Genomic DNA, 10,510 nt, shown 5'->3' on the forward strand with positions numbered 1-10,510 from the left:
AGAGATAACGCCGGATCACTTTTGACGCCCATTTTGGAGTAACCGAGTAGAACCAACGACATGCGACCGTCTCGAATTTATTCAGCTGAACCGACAACACTTTCTGGCAGCTGAAAATCGTCTGTTCAATCAGGTTATAATTTCTCCGCTGGCGACAACGGCGATTCCTCCGATACTTGACCATAACGTAACGACAAACGCAACGACAGAATTTAAACCGATAAAATGAGCTAAAATTGTTTACGCATCATTTGCCCCAACTTAAAATTCTTACCTGCACATCATTTGCTAATTTCAAGAATGAATATGAATTTATTCTATTTTAAAATAATTGGATGAAAATAATTTCATTATTGTTTTTACATAATTATTATTTCAATATTCTACTGTATTGTTACTGAGTAACCCAAAAAATTAACAAAAATCTATTCATGTATTATTTATTTCAACATTTTTCACATAATAAAATATTATTTTATATAATATTTTAATAAAAATGCCATTTGAAATAATTTTCGATTAAATTAAATTCATTACGAACTTGTAAAAATTGCTCTTTCCTTTTACTATGATACAGTATGCCACATTTATAGTTTCCGTCGTCAAGTTGATTAGTTTGCCAACTCTCGACAGGAAGTTTTTTCTTCAGCAACTATTTAAAACTTGTTTTTGAATTTATTTATTTTATTTTTACGTTTTACACTGATATTAAGTCATTTTTTTATTTTTCCGTCTTTCAGGTCATCGTTGAAGAAATATTCATCACATTATTTTTGAGCTGCCAAATTCGTTAGTCATAGGAAGTGAATTTGCGAAAAAGAAATGGATCTTGATTTTGGTTCTGATTCAGAATTGTATTCCTTGTTTCATCGAATTCCAAGAGACGAAACTGAACTGAGTGAATTTCAAAAAAGCCATGCTGAATATGACGGTCGCGGTATTGTTATTGCTGTTTTGGATACTGGAATTGATCCATCTGCTCCTGGACTTCAGGTAAATTTGAATTTAATTAATCTTCTGCTGAACAAGGTATTCGATGCGCGAGATTTATAATTGAACAAAATTTTATTTGTTAATTCCATTATTGATATACTAATTGTAAGTAAGCTGTAATTTGATTTTGCGCATAATTTGAATCGGATTGAAAGTTGAATGAACAATCTTAATGAAATATGTTCAGTTAAATAATTTCACATAAAAATAAACAAATACATTTTTCACTGATTTGAATTATTCATATTTTTGATTTAATTTGTACACTTTGTTTAGGTTACTTCACAAGGATCTCCAAAAATAATTGACATCGTTGATTTAACTGGCTCAGGTGATGTGGATACGTCGACTAAGAAACGTGCACAAGATTCGGTTTTGATTGGTTTGACTGGTAGAAAATTACTGGTGTGTAAATTTGTTTCGGTTTTTTTCACTGAATTATTAAGTTGTTCATTTTTTAGATACCTTCGTCATGGCACAATCCCAGCGGCGAATATCATCTGGGTTTGAAAAATATTTACGAATTATACCCGAAAAGTTTGAAAACGGAAATTAAAGCAAGCATTCTGATTTTTCTGTTTTGTTTTTGTTTGCTGGAAATCAAGTTAACGTTAGCTTTTTCTTTTTTTTCTCTTATTTTAGTCGGAAAAGAAGAAAAAAGAATGGACACCACTGCATCTTTTAGCAACGGCAGATATCGCTCGTTTGGTAGAAAATTTTGAAAATAAAAATGGCATGGATCAAACAAAATATTCATTGGTCTGTTATACTGTGCTTTGGATGCAACGTTCGTATGATTGTTGCTTTTTCATTACTTTTTTTTCTACAGAAAACTCGTTTGGATAAGCAAGATTTAGATTCAGCTGAAAGTTTGTTGAAAGCTGTGGATGAAATGGAAGAATATGGGCCTGTGGCCGATTGCATCGTTTTTCACAACGGAACGACTTGGGTGTATGTTTTAAGATTAATAATACTTATAATTATTGGATATAATTGGATTAATGAATGTTTTCAGAGCGTGTCTAGATACAACTTTTAAAGGTAATTTGTCCGAGTGTCGGTTGATGAGTAGTTACCGTGAAAAGCAAGAGTACGACACATTGACAAAACAAGGTTAATAAATAGAAAAAAAAGTTGAGACTTTCAAAGAAATTACATAAATGTATTTTTAAAAAAATTAGATTTAATGGCATACAGCTTTAATATTTACAACAATGGTGATCTGTTGGAAATTTGCTGCAGTTTTGGTGAGTGAACAATTGTATTGTATATTGTCGAATTGTATAATTTTTTCGTAATTATTTTTAGCTGATCATGGCACTCACGTGGCCGGAATAGCAGCCGCTTATCATCCGGATGAACCTCATCGAAATGGTGCTGCGCCGGGGGCACAGCTAATCTCATTGCAAATTGGGGATCATCGTTTGAAGGGTATCGAAACTGGCACGGCACTTTTAAGAGCTGTAAGCTGTTTGTTCGTTTGTGCTTTCACTTGTACAAATGGTCATTTTCATTTGCGTGCTTATGCATATTTTGTGTAATTGTAGATCAACTATTGTATCGAGCACAAAGTGCACATCATCAATTACAGTTTTGCCGAATCGACTCACTGGGAAGATAATGGGTAATTTTTTTTAATTTTTGTTTTGAAATTGTGTGAAATTTATTGAATTGACTTCTGTTAAAAAAACAACATATAATAATAAATAACATAAAATAAAACAGGAAAATTTTGGAAGCGATTCGTGATGCCGCATTTAATCATGATGTGATTTACGTAGCGGCCGCTGGTAATGAAGGACCGGCGTTGACCACTGTCGGATGTCCAGGAGGTTCTGTCGACGCATGCGTGGGTATGTTGGAACTTTTCAGCAAAAAATATATTCAAATTTGAAATTTGAAAAATTCCAGGTATCACCGCTTATGTTAGTCCTGCAATGCGAGCGAAACTTTATTCTCTACGTGACAGACTTTCACCGATGGTTTATTCGTGGTCATCAAGGGGACCTTGGTGAGTTTAATTTTTGTTGTATTTAATGTTAAAATGGTGTGTAATTTTATTCTTCAGTTCGGACGGCTTTTGTGGAGTGTCAGTTTGTGCTCCTGGTGCCGCGATAACGTGCGTGCCGAGATGGTCTCGCTCCAGCTATCAGTTGTTCAATGGAACATCGATGAGTTCACCAAACGCTGCTGGCTCTATAGGTGATTTTTAATTTTGAAAAAACTATTTTTTTTCTAAATCTGAATTATATTTATCATCTTGGCAATATTCAAAAAAAATTTTTTCAGCTTGTATTTTGTCTGGCTTGTCTGACAGAACGGCCGTTTCACCGACCATGGTCAAGCTTGCAATTGAAAACACTGCCAAACCGTTGGAAGACATCGACGACGGGTGTAAATTAGCTTCTGGTCGGGGTCTACTTCGCGTAAGTTATGGTTGTTGTTGATTTTCATTTTTTTTCTTATTAATAATTAATTGATCTGAAAATTTGCCTATGCTGAATGGAAAAAATGATGTTCAGGTAACAGAGGCGTTCAATTATTTGGAACGTTTTGCGTCGAAATTGGAACGCCATGTCCACTACACGGTCAAAGTTGGTGACAATGATCGTGGAATTTATTTTCGTGAATTAGCCGAAGTGGAGCAAGTCCATTTGATCACCGTCAACGTGAAGCCGGTATTTAGCGAAAAAGCTGGTAATTTTTTTTTAATTTCTATTTGATTTGCTGAACATATTTGTTTAAATTATTATTATTATTATTACTGGCGTTTTTTTTATTTTGCAGAAGCAACAGCGATGGCGTCGTTTAATAAAGTATTTTTGATTCGTTGCTCGAGCGGGGATTGGATCACTGCTCCCGCTTCGATTGATGTTGCTTACTCTGGGAAAAGTTTCAAAATTCGCGTTGATCCTCGTGGTTTACAAGCAGGCCATGTCCATAATACTGAAGTATGATTATGCATTTTTGAATTTCAATGAATCTGCATATTTATTTATTTTTATTTTAAGCTTCTGGGGTTTGATTTGAGCATGTACGAAGCAGGGCCGATGTTTTCGGTTCCAGTTACTGTAGCCGTACCTCTGCAATGCCAGGAGGCAACTTTGCCGACGATTAATTTTCAACGAATACTGCTCAGCCCAACTTTGTGTCGGAGGAGATTTTTGCACGTACCAAAGGATTGCAATTGGGCAGGTTAATAATTAATAACATTGAACATTTTCTTTTCTTTTATTCTATTCTTTTTATTCATGTATTTTTTAGTGTTGTCATTTCGAGTGGAAAAATGTGATCCACTTGCTCAAATGGTCTTTCACTCTGTGCAGAGGGTTCCACATCAAAGTTTTCATTTGAATGAAGATCACAAAGTATTCTAATTTCTTGCTTCTTTTTAAAAACATTATTATTCACATTGTAATTTAATTTTTTTCTTTTTTTTCTACAACTAAAGCAATTCAGTCTTTCGCCTGGAATTCAATATACACACGAATTTCCAGTAGTGCAGGATAGAACTGTAGAAATATGTTTGGCAAAATATTGGGCATCCAGTGGTGAAGTAGTGCTCGAAAATTGTAGCATCAGTTTTCATGGTATTGTGCCTATTCCAAGTGTTATTTCATGGGTAATAAATTAGTGTTGCTCTTTTTTTGTTCATTCTAACAAGTGATATATATATATATATATATATATATATATATATATATATATATATATATACATAATATTCTCATCAGCATCGCATACAATTATGTGTTATTTGTTTTTCAGGAAAAGTGTTCTCCAGTATACAAGTTAATGGTGAAATGTGGACCGCGTGCAGAAAAATTTCAGCCCATAATGAATTTGAAAAGCATCACCGTACCGTTGAAGTAGCTTTAATTGGCTTAGTTGATAGAAGCAACTTTTGGAAATTGTGATGCGATTGAAAATTATGTAAAATGCAATTTTTTTTTCAGACCCATAAAACAAGAACTTCGACCCATGGGTCCCCGGGATTTGTTTTACGATGGCAAGCAAACTTATCAATTGTTGATGACGTACAAATTTCAAATTGAAAAATCTTGCATTGTGACACCGAACGTGCCACTCCTATCAGAGCATTTGTACGAAAGCGATTATTGCGGTTACATGTGGAGTATATACGACATCAACAACGCGTACATGTTCTCCGGTGGTAGTTATCCGGATCGGGTGAGGCGAGATTTTAGTTGTTGTTGTCTCGAGTTCAGTATATTAAATTGATTTCAGTTTTCAACGAAATTAGAAGAAGGCGAGTACAGTATGATTTTGCAAGTTCGCCATTACTGCAAGGATGCTCTTGAACAAGCGAAAGGCACTCTAGCAAGTGTCAATTGTAAATTGGCTTCACCAATTGCGGTCGACAGCTATGAAAGCTGGCCGTCGTGCAAGAATGCGGAAAAGTTCACTTCTTGTTTGCTGCAACGTGGCCAGATGAAAGCAGTCTATTTTTCCTTTCCCACTATTGAAAAGTAACTACTACTATTACTACTGTTCGTGATGATTAATTAATTAATTATTTTCAGTTTGCCAATTCACGCCAGTGCTGGCAGTTTTCTGTGCGGTCATTTGGTGTTGTCGAGATGCGAATTGACCAAAACTACTTTGCCAGTGACGTTCGACGTGAAACTTTATACGCAAATGGATATGCCGAAGAAGAAGAAGAAAAGCTTGACTCTGGTTCCAGATGTGGAAAGGAAGATTAGCAGTTTTTCAGTCGACGGTACGATGTCGTCGTTGTTTGCTTTTTTTTGTCTCTTTATTATTTATTGTACTTCACTGTGGATTTTTCAAAATTTGTTTTCTACAGAACTCATGTATCGTTACAAAGTTTGGCTGATGGCTAGACGAGGATTGGCTGCGTCAAATTTGCTTTATGCAGAATTGGTAGAACAAGAAGGTGGTGATGTTGTCTACTGTACGTTGACGCGTCTGATATACTTAATGAAATATGTATGTTGTTGTTTCTTTTATCTTTTGACTTTATACAATTTTCTCTCATGTTATGATAAATATTGACGAGTAATTTTTGTCTCTCTATCAGCAAATGGCTGGTTATCAACAAGAAGTTTACAATCTGTCGGTAAAATTGTTGAATCTGATTGATCGAAATCAGCTTATTGTATTTTTCGGTGGTAACCGAGATTTAGACCCAGACTGGACGAAGAAAAAAAAGTGAGTATGCAAAAAATATATATATATGTTTCATATTGTATATTATTAACATGTTTCAGCAAAATGGAATATTTGAAAACCGCCACGTTGGTGGCATTGTTTGCAAAAGGTACTGTAATATTGTCGATGATAAGGAAAAATTTGGACCAGAAACTGGCCGACGTATTCGTTGCATACGGTGCGTTGGAATTTCCAAAAGTGCTGCACGACGCTTCAGGAATGTACTTTGGTGACTCGACATTCAGCACTGATGAGTCGTCCACGTCGAACGGTTCTTCGGAGAAGGAGGACAATGAAATGTCGTCTGTTGAAGCCCAAACGCAAGAGGGAACAAGTGAAAAGAAGAATTCCGAAAATGCCGAAGAACCAAAACCTGACAATTGGTATGCATCTTTCAAAATATGCGACGTCGAAGCGATTCTTTTGGAGATGCTTCAACTGGTCGACATGGATCATCCACTTGTACGTATTTCAAATGTGTACAATGATGCAAATGGACTTCAATTAGCTTGTTGTCTTTTTTATGGTAATTTGAATTTTATTTAGCTCGTACCATTCTGTTGCAATTACGCCATCTATACTGGTCGCTATTTTTGGGCTGTCGCCTTATTGGAAAAGCTGTTGAAAGAGGATCCAAAACGCAAGGAATTGAAAGCTTTGAAAGTTTCGGTATTTTCAATTCATTTTTTTGCTTCAAATTATTTTCTGCTATTCACAAATTTTATGATACAAATCAATAACCTAAAAGTTATTTATTATCACAGTTGACAATTCGAATGATTTTTGACGTTTTCTTAGCATTAGAAAGTGGACTTTTCAACGAGATATTGTTTAATTGATTGATTGATTAATTTATTGTTTGTTTTTTAGCTGATTCAAAAAATTGGATGGTTCCACGTTGCGGATAACTTGATCAATGGTATTTTGGTCAAGCATCCGCCTTCGCAGAGACTGTTGTAATCGATATTGTGAAAATGGTCAATGGTTGTTTTCCATACTGATTTTCCTTTCGTTTGTTTGTTTTTTATATTTATAATTTTTTCGTGCTGATACAAATTTTTAGTATGATTCGATTCTTGAAAAATTTTCTTCCATCTTCTCCATAACTACTGAATTTTTTGCTTTGTTGGAAACAAAGTTATGGATAATTTTGTCACTGAGAGTAGGAAAATGATTTCATAATTGAATTTCATTTATGATATAGGAATGATGTTTCTTTGTCATTTTGGATTATTCATTATTATTATTATTGTTGTTGTTGTTGTTTATTTATTTTAGGTTAATCAGTCGATATCAGTTTGATGTTGGCATGGAATGCCATTTTGCAAACAACAATTTAAAAAAAGTATATTTTTTTCTTCAGTTCAGTCAGAAATTGCTGAGCTTGAAAAGTCATTTGTAATTTGCCCAACACTTTATTGTGTAATTCAAGGCTGTTCAATTTGTGAATGAAAACCACAGAGCGATGTTTGTTCTTTTATTAATGATCAATTTTTTTAGGGAAATGATAAAAATAAAATTAATATTCTCTTAATAAAATGTAACGAAATGAATCGTAAAAATTGGTCAGTTGTTCATTCAGTTGCTATATACTTTTAAGCAAATTTCAGAACAGTGTTTGGAAGAATTATTTTTCATTTTACGATTGAACAACAACATTCAAAACAGTTGTTAATTGATAAATTGTTTTTCAGCATTTTATACATGCACATATAGATTATTTTATTTTGCAGTTAGCATGCAAGTTTACTGCAGTGTCGAGGATTAATTTTCGTACAGTGAGAAAAAGAAGCACAAAAACTAAGACTGCTTATCATCACATGTCACCGAATATTCCAGCAAATGTTTTTTTCAAATTGCTCATGGTATCGTCGACACCGGTCGATTCGTCTCGCACTATGCTGTTCTGTTGAGAAAGTTGGCGTTGTATGGCTTGTGCATTGGCTGGCCTCGCCGGTACTGGGGGAGGGGCGTGGCCGGTTGGTTGCACCGGATTTTTGGCAACGGCAGCGTCGATCGATGCGTTGTTAATCGAATCACCTCTTGCACTGCTCACCTTAGCCGGAGTTTCGTGTTTGATGAAATTCTGCGGCGATGCAGAGCCCATGCTTTCCTTTCTTCTGAAAGTTAACCACATCATATATTATCCGTGAGTGAACATTATTCATATTCATTATTTACTGTTGCGCTTGCTTCAAGTTCAGGATGTGATTGATTTTGTGAACAACCAACTCTGCAATTTGTTTCCTGTCCTCTTCTTGGGTGTCACCTAACAGTGGAAAAGTGCAATCGTTCATCTGAAATCGAAATTGCATTTTGAATTGGCAATTTCAGAAGAAAAAAAGAAGAACCCTCGTCTCGCAACCTCGTATATGTATTCTTTTCCATCTTTGCCGACCACCGCAGCAATGGAACACATGTCCAATCCGCCGAACATTTTCGACGCTTCGGATATCCATTCTCTGTGCCTTCAAATGCAGCAAATTGCAAGCGTTTTGAATTGAAATAATTTTCACCAATCACCGGCATAACTCACCGATCTGTCAAAGCTACTTGCTCTAACATTGAAGCACTCGTGTTCGTTTTCCAAGCACTTCCTATACCTTTCCTTCTGCAAAATTATACATTATTATTATTATTGCTGATGGCAGTTTAAGATCGCAAACTCACACGAAAGCTTTGCAATGTGGACCGATTTTTTGTATCACAATGTCATATTTTGCGTCAACGAAAGGCTCAGTAGTGTAATAAGTGCTCAAAATGGAAATCATGCTGGACAATTCTTCCAATTGATCAGCCATGTTCACTTTGACCTTTCAATTTAATTATCAACTGAATTGAAATAAAATTGCAATACGAATTGCTCATTTGCATACTTTTCCAGCACCTTTGTACGTTTGACCAACTTTAATCACACTCGGAAGTCGAATAACTGCTTTGCAAAGATCTGGCTGATTGAAAGCGTAGAGCTGTTCAATAAGAGGGAACCGATCGGGACCTAGTCGTCGTTGCAGCATCAGCATGTGAGAAAACTGAACAAATAAGCAGCAACAACAATAACAGCAGTAGTGGAAATTTGTGTACAAAATTAAAATTAAGCATACGTACAACCCACGGTTTGTCGGCAAAGTTGTAAATACTGTGCAAGGTGTTCAAACTGGGAATTGCTCCATAAAGCATGCCCATGATAATTGGCCTCCAGTCGGTATTCAACTCTTTGACAGGTTGTCGAATTAGTACAAAATCTGGTCTGAACGGTCGACCACCAGCTTCCACTAAGCAACCACTTGGATCACTTTGCGAAAGGATGGATATTTTGCTGAACTCTGTCTACCAAAGTGAAATGATAATTATTAATTAATTAATTAATTGATCAATTAATTGGTAGGCATTGAAATGAACTGAACAACAAGCGCTACCTGCTCAACACGAAGATTGCAATCGCCGAGTACTTTACGTCCACGAAAATACTTTGACCTGCACAATGGAAAATGTGAATAGAAAAATGATTCAACATAAACTTAAAAGGTTATTAAGACGTGCTGAATGGAGAATAAAATTTTAACACAATGCATCTGCAGATTTGTAATACAGATGAGAGAGGCAAATCAATAGCGGCAATTATTTTAATGAATCAAACAAGACAATTCTGAACAGCTCACCAGTCAACACATTGGTTGTCAATGATTAGCAAACATTTCGAGTTCTCTTTGGACATTGACATTTGACGAGGGCTGGCGGCATGTAAGATGCTTTTCGTGATGCCCTGCATCAACGATGTGGCATGCGGTTGTCGAGCAGGCGACGTCGGCGCGCTACAAAATAAAAGGAAGATTTAAATTTTTCAAATAATTTAAATCACCATTATTCTTTTGATATTACACTTTTCCAATTGCATATCTTATATGTATTATGCAAAAGTTAAATTAACACGAACAACAAGACACACATCTTTACCAAACATATCATATATCCCTGATTGATCTTCATAGCAACCAAATTCAATTTTTCTCATTTTTTGGCAATAAATATATAATATGTGTGCATTATATGGAATGGTTTTGTTTCAAATTTAATGTAATGAAAAGTTATTAAAATTAATAATAAACCTTGTTGCAAAATTTGACCGTCTGACATTCAACTGTTCATTGGTAAGATGCAATCCTTGTTGTTGTTGTTGTTGGGCTGCAACGGCTGCCGACTGATCGCCTGGTCTGTGCAAAAAGTCGTCATCCACGTCATCAGTAAGATCGCTTGATGAAAAGCGACGCTTCAAAAAACTGACACCTTGGGTAAAGCTGTCCTTGAAGGCGTTGAAATTCAT

General features: G+C 35.5%; 2 protein-coding genes across 2 annotated transcripts; one reads left to right on the forward strand and one right to left on the reverse strand.

Moving 5' to 3' along the window:
* Positions 1 to 822: 822 nt before the first annotated feature.
* Positions 823 to 7,638, forward strand: Tsp_09238 (peptidase families S8 and S53 family protein). The gene is made up of 22 exons (XM_003375612.1): positions 823 to 993; positions 1,270 to 1,398; positions 1,636 to 1,752; positions 1,823 to 1,944; positions 2,009 to 2,106; positions 2,302 to 2,456; positions 2,541 to 2,617; positions 2,719 to 2,846; positions 2,905 to 3,004; positions 3,062 to 3,195; positions 3,283 to 3,419; positions 3,516 to 3,690; positions 4,258 to 4,361; positions 4,762 to 4,862; positions 4,950 to 5,184; positions 5,242 to 5,483; positions 5,538 to 5,734; positions 5,822 to 5,964; positions 6,056 to 6,186; positions 6,246 to 6,652; positions 6,733 to 6,855; positions 7,550 to 7,638. The coding sequence occupies exons 1-22, from the start codon at positions 823 to 825 to the stop codon at positions 7,636 to 7,638; spliced, it is 3,315 nt and encodes a 1,104-aa protein (XP_003375660.1).
* Positions 7,639 to 8,002: 364 nt separating this feature from the next.
* Tsp_09239 (synapsin) lies at positions 8,003 to 10,510 on the reverse strand. Its single transcript, XM_003375613.1, has 10 exons — positions 10,296 to 10,510; positions 9,849 to 10,001; positions 9,606 to 9,663; positions 9,295 to 9,516; positions 9,063 to 9,218; positions 8,857 to 8,999; positions 8,723 to 8,797; positions 8,552 to 8,654; positions 8,368 to 8,483; positions 8,003 to 8,306 (listed from the first exon to the last, which is right to left on the reverse strand). Exons 1-10 carry the CDS (start codon positions 10,508 to 10,510, stop codon positions 8,003 to 8,005), a joined length of 1,545 nt encoding a protein of 514 aa, XP_003375661.1.

This window comes from Trichinella spiralis (assembly GCF_000181795.1).
Source record: "Trichinella spiralis strain ISS 195 chromosome Unknown Scfld5, whole genome shotgun sequence".
Taxonomy (NCBI): Eukaryota; Metazoa; Nematoda; class Enoplea; order Trichinellida; family Trichinellidae; genus Trichinella; species Trichinella spiralis.

Coding starts and splice junctions, on each gene's coding strand:
- Tsp_09238 (XM_003375612.1), top strand. CDS start 823: ATGGATCTTGATTTTGGTTCTGATTCAGAATTGTATTCCTTGTTTCAT. Junction 994..1,269: donor CATCTGCTCCTGGACTTCAG/GTAAATTTGAAT, acceptor CACTTTGTTTAG/GTTACTTCACAAGGATCTCC. Junction 5,735..5,821: donor TAGCAGTTTTTCAGTCGACG/GTACGATGTCGT, acceptor TGTTTTCTACAG/AACTCATGTATCGTTACAAA.
- Tsp_09239 (XM_003375613.1), bottom strand. CDS start 10,510: ATGAATTTCAACGCCTTCAAGGACAGCTTTACCCAAGGTGTCAGTTTT. Junction 9,517..9,605: donor GCAATCTTCGTGTTGAGCAG/GTAGCGCTTGTT, acceptor TCACTTTGGTAG/ACAGAGTTCAGCAAAATATC. Junction 8,798..8,856: donor CCACATTGCAAAGCTTTCGT/GTGAGTTTGCGA, acceptor ATAATTTTGCAG/AAGGAAAGGTATAGGAAGTG.